The 11,006-nt window shown below is 45.1% G+C and overlaps 1 protein-coding gene across 7 annotated transcripts; it reads right to left on the reverse strand.

Annotated features, from left to right (window-relative positions):
* Nucleotides 1–5,758: 5,758 nt before the first annotated feature.
* On the reverse strand, nt 5,759–11,003 carry LOC128905864 (uncharacterized). 7 transcript variants are annotated; one of them, XM_054192492.1, is made up of 4 exons: nt 10,877–11,003; nt 7,918–8,434; nt 6,852–6,975; nt 5,759–5,965 (listed from the first exon to the last, which is right to left on the reverse strand). In XM_054192492.1, the coding sequence occupies exons 2-4, from the start codon at nt 8,293–8,295 to the stop codon at nt 5,811–5,813; spliced, it is 657 nt and encodes a 218-aa protein (XP_054048467.1). In that variant the 5' UTR covers nt 8,296–8,434; nt 10,877–11,003; the 3' UTR covers nt 5,759–5,810. The 7 variants fall into 7 exon arrangements, 5 of the variants coding, with proteins under 5 accessions (XP_054048467.1, XP_054048459.1, XP_054048449.1 ...); XM_054192484.1 differs by having other exon boundaries at nt 7,918–8,874; XM_054192474.1 differs by having other exon boundaries at nt 7,918–9,239.
* Nucleotides 11,004–11,006: the final 3 nt, after the last annotated feature.

An 11,006-nucleotide genomic window follows, 5' to 3' on the forward strand; every position in this document is an offset into this window, starting at 1 on the left:
GACAAGAGGAAGTAATTGCTTTAATTTTGCATATACAATCGCCTGAATTTTACTAATAAACCACAGTGGGAACATTTATATTATTAGATTTTTAATAATAAAGCTTCTATCTAAAACTGAACAAAAGAAAAGAAAGCCAAATATTCCCACTAACTGGGAAATTAATTTTAGTTGTATCGAAATTAATTTAAATATTAGGTTGTTAGTTAGGTTTGATTAGGGCAAAAAAAATCACAGAACTATCAGAGGAAGAGAGGTGTTACTCCCAGTTCATTGAAGAGAACTCACTTAAGGTAGGGTAGACCAGGGCTATGGTAGTTTCTCTACCTTAGAAATCTGAACCCACCTCTCCACCGTATTTGAGGAACTGCTGTGGTCACCAGCTGCTAGACTGGGCTCAAATGACAGGTTTTCCTCTCGACACTTTTTATTCTCGGTGAATAATTAAACACTGACTGGAGCAGAGGTAGATCCAGGTCCAGCCTCCTGGAGGAAGGGCCCAGCCACCAGCCTACACAGTCATCCCTCATCGCTTAGTCTTTTTTTCACACAAGTAGTTACAAACACTGAAACAATATTAAGAGAAACTCATTGTGGCGTACTTTATGAATTGAATGTTGGGTGGTATTCTAAGAAATGGGAGAAAGTCCCTGGCAATGAGAGAGTGGGCAAAACAAAAGCTTTATTTTTCCACTCCCATTTTCAGTCTGGTTTGCGTAGCCTTCCTTATAACTTAATTAGGGTGGATTGAGCAGGCAGAAGAGATGGGGAACATGTACTCTATATTTCTGAACTGGTTTCCAAGTTGCTCAGAGCCTGGAAGCAAAGGGAGGACTGAGAGGGTGGGGTTTCACACTGCAGAGGCATAATTCACAGAGGAGATCAATCCAACTCCACAAATTCTTTCCCACACCATCTGCTGCTCACCACTCTTAGTCCTCAACTCGTAAGCCCACCTCTGACCCTCCTCTCATGCCAAATATCCTTCATTTTATAGTTGTAGCCAGGGCTATTGTCCATCCACAATAATTTGTCTCAGCTTGGGAAGCGAGGAAGAAAATGTGGGAAGACACATAACTGCTCCCAGAACTCCACCCCTTCCTACACTTATTTTTCCAAAAGCCATTACTCAGATCCTCACTCTGAGGATAGCAAAGGCCATTCGTGGTTATTTCCCATGAAGCCAGGACTGCCACTCCAAACTAAAGGACTCCTTGCAACTACGCATCACGTAGGGAAGAGCGTGGAGGGCTTCACCATTTCAGAGAGAATTCTCTTTCTGAGCACTCTGAAAAATGACATTCTGTTCCAAAGTAACTACATGCCAAGTTTCAAGCTGAAGTTATTTTGGGGTTATCCAAGCAAGCAAGAAAAGAAAATACACAACCCCAAAATGTTTTAGCTACAGAAATTTATGGTCAGGGTCTAAATAACTCAGGAGATGCCTGAAAGACTTTTATGAATGATAAAAAAAAAGTAACTTCAAGGCGTATGGGTCAAATAAAGCATGAAAAATGTAAAACTACCGGACAAACTATAAACATGTGAAAATGTGAATTTAAAACTTTAAAATCTGCCTTTACCTCCACCATTATTTCTTTAATGAAAAGGAGTAGATTAAGTTAAGAAGCAATTTCCTCAATATGGATTTTGCCATGCCAGTTCATTTAGAAATAATTCAGAAGGACTCTTGTCATGTCAGATGAAAAACTGTCAAGAATGTTCCATGGAAATAGATCTTCATTGTAGAAGGCATTGTTATTTGTGTCTTCCAGAGGTTACCTTGGTAACTTTTTCACATTGATGTTCCACAAATTGCACAGTCCAGATCCTGTTGTACAAGAGACAGCTAACCCTTTCAAGAATGCTAAATCATATTTCAATGACATTCTGTACCTTGACTTCTGAAACTTTCCTTTGTCTGACTCCTCCAATGTAGAGGTACAGAAGCAAAGGGAGGAACAGAAGGTGTTGACTGAGTGACCTTACAGAATAAAAGACCATATTGTACCTTGTTATCTTAGGTATTTCTTTTTAAAGTCTCTCCCCTTCTTTATACTTTGGAATAAGATGACCATGAAAAACAGAGCTTAGCAAAAGAATGGGCATACGAAAAGAAAGACTCTTCTGTATCAGTATATCAACTGAAGGTATGCGGTATGTTTGGCAGCACGAGGACATGCCTCTCTTTGTGAAAGGTAATTTCATAGTTCAAGAGGAGAAGGTGCAATTTGCTTACCTGTACTTCACATCAACTTTTCTGACTCCTTCAACAAGTGCACAGGGTCAGATTTTTGTATCGGCCACCGTTGACTTTAATGCATTGCCAATTTATACTCTTGCAGCTACATGAGGAAAAATCTTGACCGTGTGCAATGTGCTCACCCTCCCCTTTCTGAGTCATGCAAAAAACCCTACATCCAAAGAACACTGATGGGAACGTGCATGTCCCAACCAACTGAGTAGGAGGGAGCCATGGGGAGCTGAAGGCTGCAAGGGGAGACCAGAAGCTGTGGCATGGGCAGGGTGGGAGCTACTTACGTGGAATTTCTTTCATTGGGAGTCTTTCCTGAGCACTACTAGAAAACCTCAGGGAGGTGCTCTCAAGCATCTTATTTGGAAAGCTGAATGGGAATGAAAAAGAGGCTTAGGTGAAAAAGCAGACACAAATTTTCTCACTGATCTTCCATGGCAGGGAGAGGTATCAGCCCATTTCTTTATAAAACAAAAAGTCGTCTCTCCCCACTCCACAAAAATGGGGGGGGTGGGAACCAAAATGGTTGTGGGAGAGAAAAAGCTATACAATGAAAACGAGCAAAGAGTCAAAAACTTTAAAATAGAAAATGGGGGGTGAAAAAGAGCAGGATTGCTGGGGTTACAGAGCTCATATTAAGGAGGAAAACAAGAGCCACGAGCGCATCCTGAGGTCCCCTCCAACAGGCAAAAATTTCACCTCAGTCCTTGCAGCTGCCTAAACTCGAGGACTTTTCTGCAGCCCACATCAAGGGACTGCCTCCCTGCAAGCACCAATACCCAGGGAGTGGCTCAACAAAGAAGAAGAAACCAAGAAACCAGTCTTCCATGCCGTGGGCACTGCAGAATGCAAAAGGCTGACTTCTAAGGCTGTGCTCCTCGCATCCTGGGCAACTTGCTCCAGCAGCTGGGGGATGCGTGCTGGTGCACAGCCCAGACATGCTCTAGGTATCCAGAAAACAGCTGCTTTTGCACCCAGTTTGGGGGCTTGGGTTGCGGGGGCGGGGTGTGCAGGCTTGGGGGCTTGGGGTGCAGGCTTGGGGGCTCTGGCACAGGATGCTTCTGCTTAGCCACACACAACCACCATCCATCAAGCTCTCCTGCAGCAATGGCAGTTGTTCCCTCCCTGCTGGAATTGCACGTGCCCTCTTATGCCCTGCCTCGCTCAGCACTTCTCTGGACACCAAGGCAGCCATAGGGTCTGTATTTTCTTTTTCCTTTCCAAGCTCCTGACTGTGGGGCAGCAGCTTACTGCATTATTTACGATGCCGCAGGGCGAAGGCCAGGAATAAGGGAGGTTTGCATTCCAAGAGAGCCATTTCTTTCCCAAGAAAAGTATGCACAATCTTAATGCCCAGAATATGTTTCCTACTACAGACAATTCATTTCCATGATATGTGGTATGAATAAATACCTTATTTCTACTTCTTCCCCTGAAGTCTTTTGACCTCTATAGCAACATAAAATAATAACAGACTCTGTAGGAAAACAGCAATTTTTTTTATATTTTCCTTATATTTATTCTATGCGGATAGGGTTGAGCATTTGTAAAGCCTCAATGAACACCCACTGAATTACTTGTGATTGTGAAATATTTCATCCTTTCTTTTTCTTTTTTTTTTTTTTTCCCCCTCAAAGACTTCTGCAGCTTCATTGACCCCACTCTACTACCGTGGTCAAGCTTCTCTCAGAGTAAGTATGCTCAGAGTCTCCTAAGAGTCTTGGGCCACCAAAGGGCAAAGCCGAAGATAAAACTGCAAATACAACTGAAGGCCCAAGGACTGGACAGCCTGCTGCCTGGATGCCTGCAGGCTTCATGCCTTGATGCCAGTACTGTTTCACACTCCGTGATTGCTTCATGGTCCATTTAAACCAGAAGGGTGTGAAAGTTTTAGCTTTAGTTCCCTGCTGGCTTGAAGTATTATTGTCATTTTACACGACAGGAACCAAGGCAAAAATATTGAAGTCAACTGTAATTGGGGTGTCCACCTTGAGTTATTTAAGTTGCAATCTTTTTAAAAGAGTATTTGTGACTATATATTGCTTGTATTTCAGCCCAGGCTCCAGCTCAATTTTGCTACAGCTGTAAGGTCTCAACCCATCTTCAGATCAGCCCCCTTGCCGCACACACAGCTGTGCCAGGACAGCTGAAGGTGGTGGGGAAGAAAACAGCCAGCAGCAGGAACTTCTGAAGCTGTTTTAGGGAACCCTGGCCTGAGATCTTCTAAAATTAAAGGCATCTCTACTGACCACGTGCAGTATAATGGTTTTTGCCCAAAGGATTCTAAAGCTATGTGTGCAGAGTTAGAAAAAACAGGGCCTGGAAATGAGCTTAAGCACTGGACCGCTAATTGCCCATTATGCTTAACTGCAACCATGTGTCCTGGAAAAGGTTTGGCTCGTGTCATCTAGCGCTGTCCCAGACAGTGTTCAGATGAGGAGATGGTGCGTGTGCCGCCCATTCCAGCAGGCAGCATGCACCAGGCAAACGCCACCACAGCCTCCCTCCTTTCCCCTTCCCCTGCCCAGCATCATCTTTTTTTCACCACCCCCAGATGCCCCGGGGCACTGCGTACGTGTTCTCATCTTCATACTATGGAAACATCACTCCAATAAGGTTTGGGTTGTTGTTTTTTTTTTTTCAGGAACTTCAAGGAAAGAGCCCACAAAAAAAAAAAAAAAAGGCACAAATATACTAATAGTTGTGCATTATGTCCATGGAAGGGAAGCGATTACTTTGTAAGGTGGATGTGGCCTGGTCTTGGCACTTGGCCAGAGAGCAGTCCTTCACTTGTTTTATTTGGTGTTATAAGCACAGCCCAGTTGCAAGAATCTGCTTTTACCTTCAGAGGGATGGCAAAAGGCACACTTGTGACACCAAGGCCACCATCCTGCTGAAATCCTTGAGGGCGTTAGAACCAGCAAAGATTATTTTTTTTTCCCTTGAGCAGAACAAATATTAGCTTTGTCCATGGAAGTGACAATTGCTTTGGCTGGAACTTAGTTTGAAGCAGATAGATACCCAAAAAAGAACATCTGGAGGAATGTCCTTCACAGGTAATGATAATCCCCCCATCTGTAGCATATGGAAGAAAAGCTGGGGTGGTTTTTTTGCCAGACATGTCTGTAGCTTTACAGTAAATTAGGGTGTGATTTTTTTTGTTTTTGTTTTTAAGATCTCACAATTTAATTATGTTGAAGCAGGAAGTACGCTTCATTTAAGCAATGTCTGGATTTCCCTCCGGAGCTGTTTCATGGGAAGAATCCTTCTTTTTCTCTGTTTAGGTTGAAGGTTTATGAAGCCAATGTAAACAGCTGAAACGAGGATAAACACTGGGGATTAACTTTAGGAGATTTGAAAGGAACAGGGTTTGCCTTAATAAAACGAAGCAATTAGTTTATACGATTTAGAGATACTGGAGAAGCGTGTTCCCCTATTAAACATCTACCATTTAAGCTTTTTGAGGATTACCTCAAAGAATCAAGGAGAACATTATGTTGGTGTCCAAGTTAATTTTTATTAACTTCGGGGAGAGGACAACTGGGCTATTACTTTGTTAAATACACAGACATTGTATTCTCTGTGCATCACAATCCAGCAAGATTTTTACGCAGTGAAATATTCTCAAAAGGTCTATTTCTTGTGAGCTGTGCTTTGATTCTAACTGCCTCCTCCGCTCACTGTACATGTCCTCTGCTTCCTCTGAGAGTCCTGTAACATTAATGGGAAAATTTCCATGATGCCAATACCAAAACTAGTGGTTCTAATTACTTGTGAAAAACTGAGTGGGCAAAAAGGAAGAATGTCACTCTGTCGAACGTATTTTCTTCCACAGATCTGCTCCAAACCAAATCATTTTGCTTTCTAACAAACAAAAAATACAAGAGAGCCTGTGCAGGCGATGGCTGTTAAACAGAGGTTTAAGAAGAAAGTTACACAATCTTAAGGGATTCCAATCTGAGCAATGTGATGAGAGCCTCATGAAGCCAAAATATCCTCAGAATGCTCAAAAATTTCTGCTTGAAGTTTCCAGCCTGATAGAACAAAGGAGGAATTTTAAAGAATTCATTGCAGGGATAAAACAAATTTTGATTCCTTAAGAATAACTGAGCTGAAGGTTCACCAGCATTTGTAAGAAGCATACTAACACTGTGGATGCTGGAGTTCATACAAGTACCACTTGCTTCTCCTGCACTCAAATAATGTACCTTCCCATTCAAGGTGCGTAGGCTAAGTACTGGACCAACTAAGATGACCCAGGTAACTACATACCTGCCATTCTAACACCAATCCCAGGCAAAATAATGAAAATCAGGGAACATTCACACAATAACAACTAACACAGCTGCGCATATTAAATCTTGTCAAGCAGACTGGGTATGTCTTTAGGATATTAAAAGTTCAGCAATCAAAAATATCCATATATAATAGACTTCTGCTAAATGTCTTGCCTCTTTTTGATCCAAGAGGTTAGCCAGTATTGATGATAATGCAGTACATTCACTTTAGGAGAAGCTGTTGATAGAACTGGTCTTTCTTGGAGGCAAAGCCATTTATTTATTAAACACACCATCTCAAACATGGCAGAAGATTGCACCTTTGATCACTGCTTTAGGCATCCTTTCAGACAGCACTTTGTTGGAGAGGGTCCCTCTAGCCTTCTTCATTTGAGATGCAATCACATTGATAGGGCTCATTCGTGTCTTATGTAGTACTCCTTTCTCCAGACAAAAAGAAAACATTGTTGAAATAGGTAGTGAACTCCCGAGCCACCGTATGTCTTGCAAAAATATGTGTATTTTGGATGGTGACCTGCTGGTGTTTGAGAAGCACCTTTATCATTTTCTTAGAGATACAGCTACATCCTATAGTTTAATATGATTTGGACCAACCTATAACTACTGCATAATTTACTATTAACTGTAAGCAATGTGTGCATGTGTCTTTCTGCTGTCGCTTCTGGAAATTCACTTTTGCTATTTGAGCTCTAGATGTACAAGACCTTCGCTACTTCCTTAATAGCCAACCTGAACAGCAGTATCTCTTTAGTGGCAACCTGAACAAACTTGACTGACTATTTTTGTCTTTTAATACTGATTGATGTTAATACTGACCGATTGAAAATCAATGTGTGGTTTTCACACTACAAATGTATCTACATGTTTAAGACGTATTTGAAGGTGCTGTCACTTTTTTTATTGTTTGCAGGTGTGGAAAACAAAAAGTTACCAGTCTAACTAGATGCCTCCTGACGAGAGGCATGGGGGTGAAATTGTTAGATACATTGTATGAAATTCTGAAATTCTTTCCTGTGAGGGTGGTGAGGCACTGGAACAGGTTGCCCAGGGACGTTGTGGATGCCCCATCCCTGGAAGTGTTCAAGGCCAGGCTGGATGGGGCTCTGAGCAGCTGGGTCTGGTGAGAGGTGTCCCTGCCCATGGCAGGTGGGTTGGAACTAGATGATCTCTAAGGTCCCTTCCAACCCAAACCATTCTATGAGTCCATGACTCTATGATTGTGGTGGTGACAGCTCTGCACAAAGCAGTCCGCAGGCAGCCACTGGCCCGTTTGCCCAGCAGCAAGCCAGAGGACCAGAGGTACCTTCCCACAGGCCCACCCCCAACGAGAGCCCGCAGCCACGCCTTCCCACCGCCCCTCCGCACCGTGCCGGGCACCCCTCCTCTCTGGGCAGCCTCAGACTCGGACATCCCCAAACCGCTGCGTAGAAGGAGAGGAGGCAGGAAAAGGCCCCGAACACTCCTCTTTGCGAGAACCTGCCACCTCTTCCCTGCGGGGTGAGAGAGCAGCCCCGCCGACCTCAGCCGCCGGACTACAGCTCCCAGCATGCCTTGCGTCCCCCGCCGCCATCTTGTGCGGCGGAGGAGGGGGCAGGCGGTGGCTCCTTTTCCCCTCAGCAAAGGCCGATGGTTGCGTCGTTTAAATAAAAGCAGCGCGGCCGCGGGTCTCTTTGCAGTGTGCTTTTTGAGCCCGCGGTAAGGCAGGCAGTTGGAATACTTCCTCGAGAAACCCTTAGCCCTCATGATCTGGTGGGGTGCGCTTTGACAGAGTGAACTTGACAGCAGGCCGAGGTCTCCTCTCCTGGGCCGCTCCGTCTCCCAGAAGGTCTCCTCTCATAGGCTGCTCCATCTCCCAGAGGAGCTGTGAAACCACTCTTCTTTCCTGGAAGCGATGTAGTGTCCTGGGAATCTCCTCAAAATATGCATCGGGTCAGCTCATCTCCTGGTTCAGCAATGTTGGAATAAACCCTTCTGCTGGTGGCTCCCAGCCCTCACCCTGCTCCCTGCTCCTCAGCACTGGGGACATTGAACCCAAAGATCCTGCGCCTGACAGAGCCCGGCTGCATTTCGTTTCTTCTTGTAGCAGACTTGCTGGATACGAGCGACAAACTGTATTTCAAGCTTTGCTAAATCTGATATATCTGGCACTGGACCTTTAGTTTATATGCTCTACATGGCAGGTACAAATCATCACAGGCACTGCACAGGCAGTATGTACATGTATGCACATGACCACCATTTCCACCATTTTCCAAGTGGCCATTGCCCTTTTTTTTTGGTTTTGCACAGCCATTTGGCAGTCCTCACTGGAGGACTTGATACCTTTGAAAAAAAACACGTTCTGCATTTAATTTCCAGGTAGACCTAGGCATTGCCTGGGTAGCACTATAACAGGGCCAGTTTTTTATAAATGTGCCAGCCTTTCTGCTCTCGGGGCTCCCTATGGGTGGATCTTAGGTAAGCGCAGCCCACATGTTTTTAAAAATCCTGCTGGAGCAGGAGCCTTGGTCAGAGATACGGCAAGGCCGGGGATCTGGCAAGGATCATCTACAGCAAGGTGGCTCAGGGAGATAAGGGCAGATGCACACATGCACGTATCCGAGTGTGGGAGCAGGGAGAGGGGAGACACGGCAACAACTGGACCTCGAAACGCTATGGCAGAGAGCTGTATATACGTGTTAGGAAACCTAAATGAGAAGAAATTTGAGTCAAAAGGCTTGATGAGTAGCTTGGGTGGGAGCCATGAAAGTGGGCTGGCGTGAACTAGGAGAGGCTGAGATGAGACAAATGAGAAGCAGAGTCTGCAAGGGGAGACGGGTGGGGAGGAAGGGAAAGGGGGAATCTAGGAGGCAGTGTGGAAACACATAAGGCTGTTTGTGCAGAAATGGTGGGAGACTCTTGGGAGGCAGGAACACAGGCACAAGTTTGTTGTTCTCTTTCCCTTGCCTCTTTTTCCCCCCACATTTTTTAAAGCATGGTAGGCCCTTGGAAGCAACTTTGTTCTTCAAATGTCCAGCCCCATTTCCCTTTTCTTTAAAAAAAAAGGGAACTTCAGTGACACTTTCTGCAATTGACATTGCATCCATACGTTTTTGTAGCCTATTTCTTAACCTAGGCAGCAGTGAGCTCTGAACAATTTCAGGAACACTTCCTGAATTTCCTCACGCTCCTCCTCTTCCATCAACGGGCTTCTCTCACTCCACCCTGTCTTAGCAGCAAGTTTGCAGGTTTTTCCCACCACTCCCACTATAAAAAAAATACATACGTTTTGAATCAAAAGAAAAGGAGTACTTGGTTCATCCTATCCCAGGGAGCAGTCATCTTCTCAGAATCTTGTTTTCTTGTCATTCCCTATCACCTTTTCCCTTCAGAAAGCTTCTGGTAATAACACTAGCAGTTCCCTGTTCTTTCCCATGGTGTTCCTGCCAGTTTCCAGCTTTGTTATCAGCCTCAGAGACTGGAGGGAAGGAGGATTTGAACGTTTCTTCCCGTTAGCACCAGTGTATGCTCAGTTGCCTGTCTCTGTGTAGAGTCATCTACCTCCTGAACAGCTTTGACAGAAAAGCAGCTTCAGAAATGCTAAATAATCACAAATTAACTGGTCTTTCTACAAGGGTGGCCAAGTCCAGGCCTCCTGGCTCTATTGTGGCCTCGTGTAAATCAGAAACGCAGAACTGGCATCAAAACTGTAACGGCCTGAGGGAGCGTCCCATAACATCGTGTGGGAAGCTGCAGCGTTCCCCTGACTGAACCCCAGGCCCTTCCAAGCATAAAGTACGCGGGCAAGAAAACTGCAAATTGATTTTGATTGTTTCCACTATTTACATCCTGTTTGAGACGCGAAGAATTCAAACACTGAAAAGATAAAGCAAACTCTAGGTAACTGAAATTCTAGTCCAACACCCTATTTATTTCTAGGGTTTTGAAAAAATGTGAATTATTTACACTATTTGCATCCTGTCTTGAGATGCAAAGAATTCGAACACTGAAAAGACAAAGCAAACTCCAGGTAACTGAGTTTCTCGTCCAACACCCTATTTATTTCTAGGCTTTTTTTTTTTTTTTCCTTGTGGAAAGGCTGAAAGAACGAGAGAGGAAAACAAACCTTGAGGGAGTTTACAACGTATATATGGCCATCTTGGGAGCAGAGGAGTGGGGAACACAAGAAACCAAGTACCGAATGGGAACCGTGCGGTGATGTTCAGGGTTAGCAGCAACGGAGAGAAGGGCTGCGGCTGTTCCGGGGCTGCGCTTACCCCTCCCGCACACCGCTCCGCGGTGTGGCGGGCACCGCCAGCACCAACGGCAGAGCAGGGCGACTTACCGGGACCGAGAGCTCTCGCCTCACCCCGCCCCAACTCGCCCAGCCCCGGGACAGCAGCCGCCCGTCCCCCCCGGAGGGACGCGTCCCCTTCACCGCTGCCGGTGCCTGAGGAACCGGGCGCCGCCGCCGC

This window comes from Rissa tridactyla, chromosome 1 (assembly GCF_028500815.1).
Source record: "Rissa tridactyla isolate bRisTri1 chromosome 1, bRisTri1.patW.cur.20221130, whole genome shotgun sequence".
Lineage (NCBI taxonomy): Eukaryota > Metazoa > Chordata > Aves > Charadriiformes > Laridae > Rissa > Rissa tridactyla.

What these genes read in the sequence shown, in the direction of transcription:
- LOC128905864 (XM_054192492.1), bottom strand. Translation starts at nt 8,295, where the DNA reads ATGAGGGCTAAGGGTTTCTCGAGGAAGTATTCCAACTGCCTGCCTTAC. An exon ending in GAGGAGGGGTGCCCGGCACG is followed by an intron (nt 6,976 to 7,917) that starts GTGCGGAGGGGC and finishes TTTTGTCTGGAG; the next exon opens with AAAGGAGTACTACATAAGAC. An exon ending in GCCTAAAGCAGTGATCAAAG is followed by an intron (nt 5,966 to 6,851) that starts GTGCAATCTTCT and finishes TTAATGTTACAG; the next exon opens with GACTCTCAGAGGAAGCAGAG.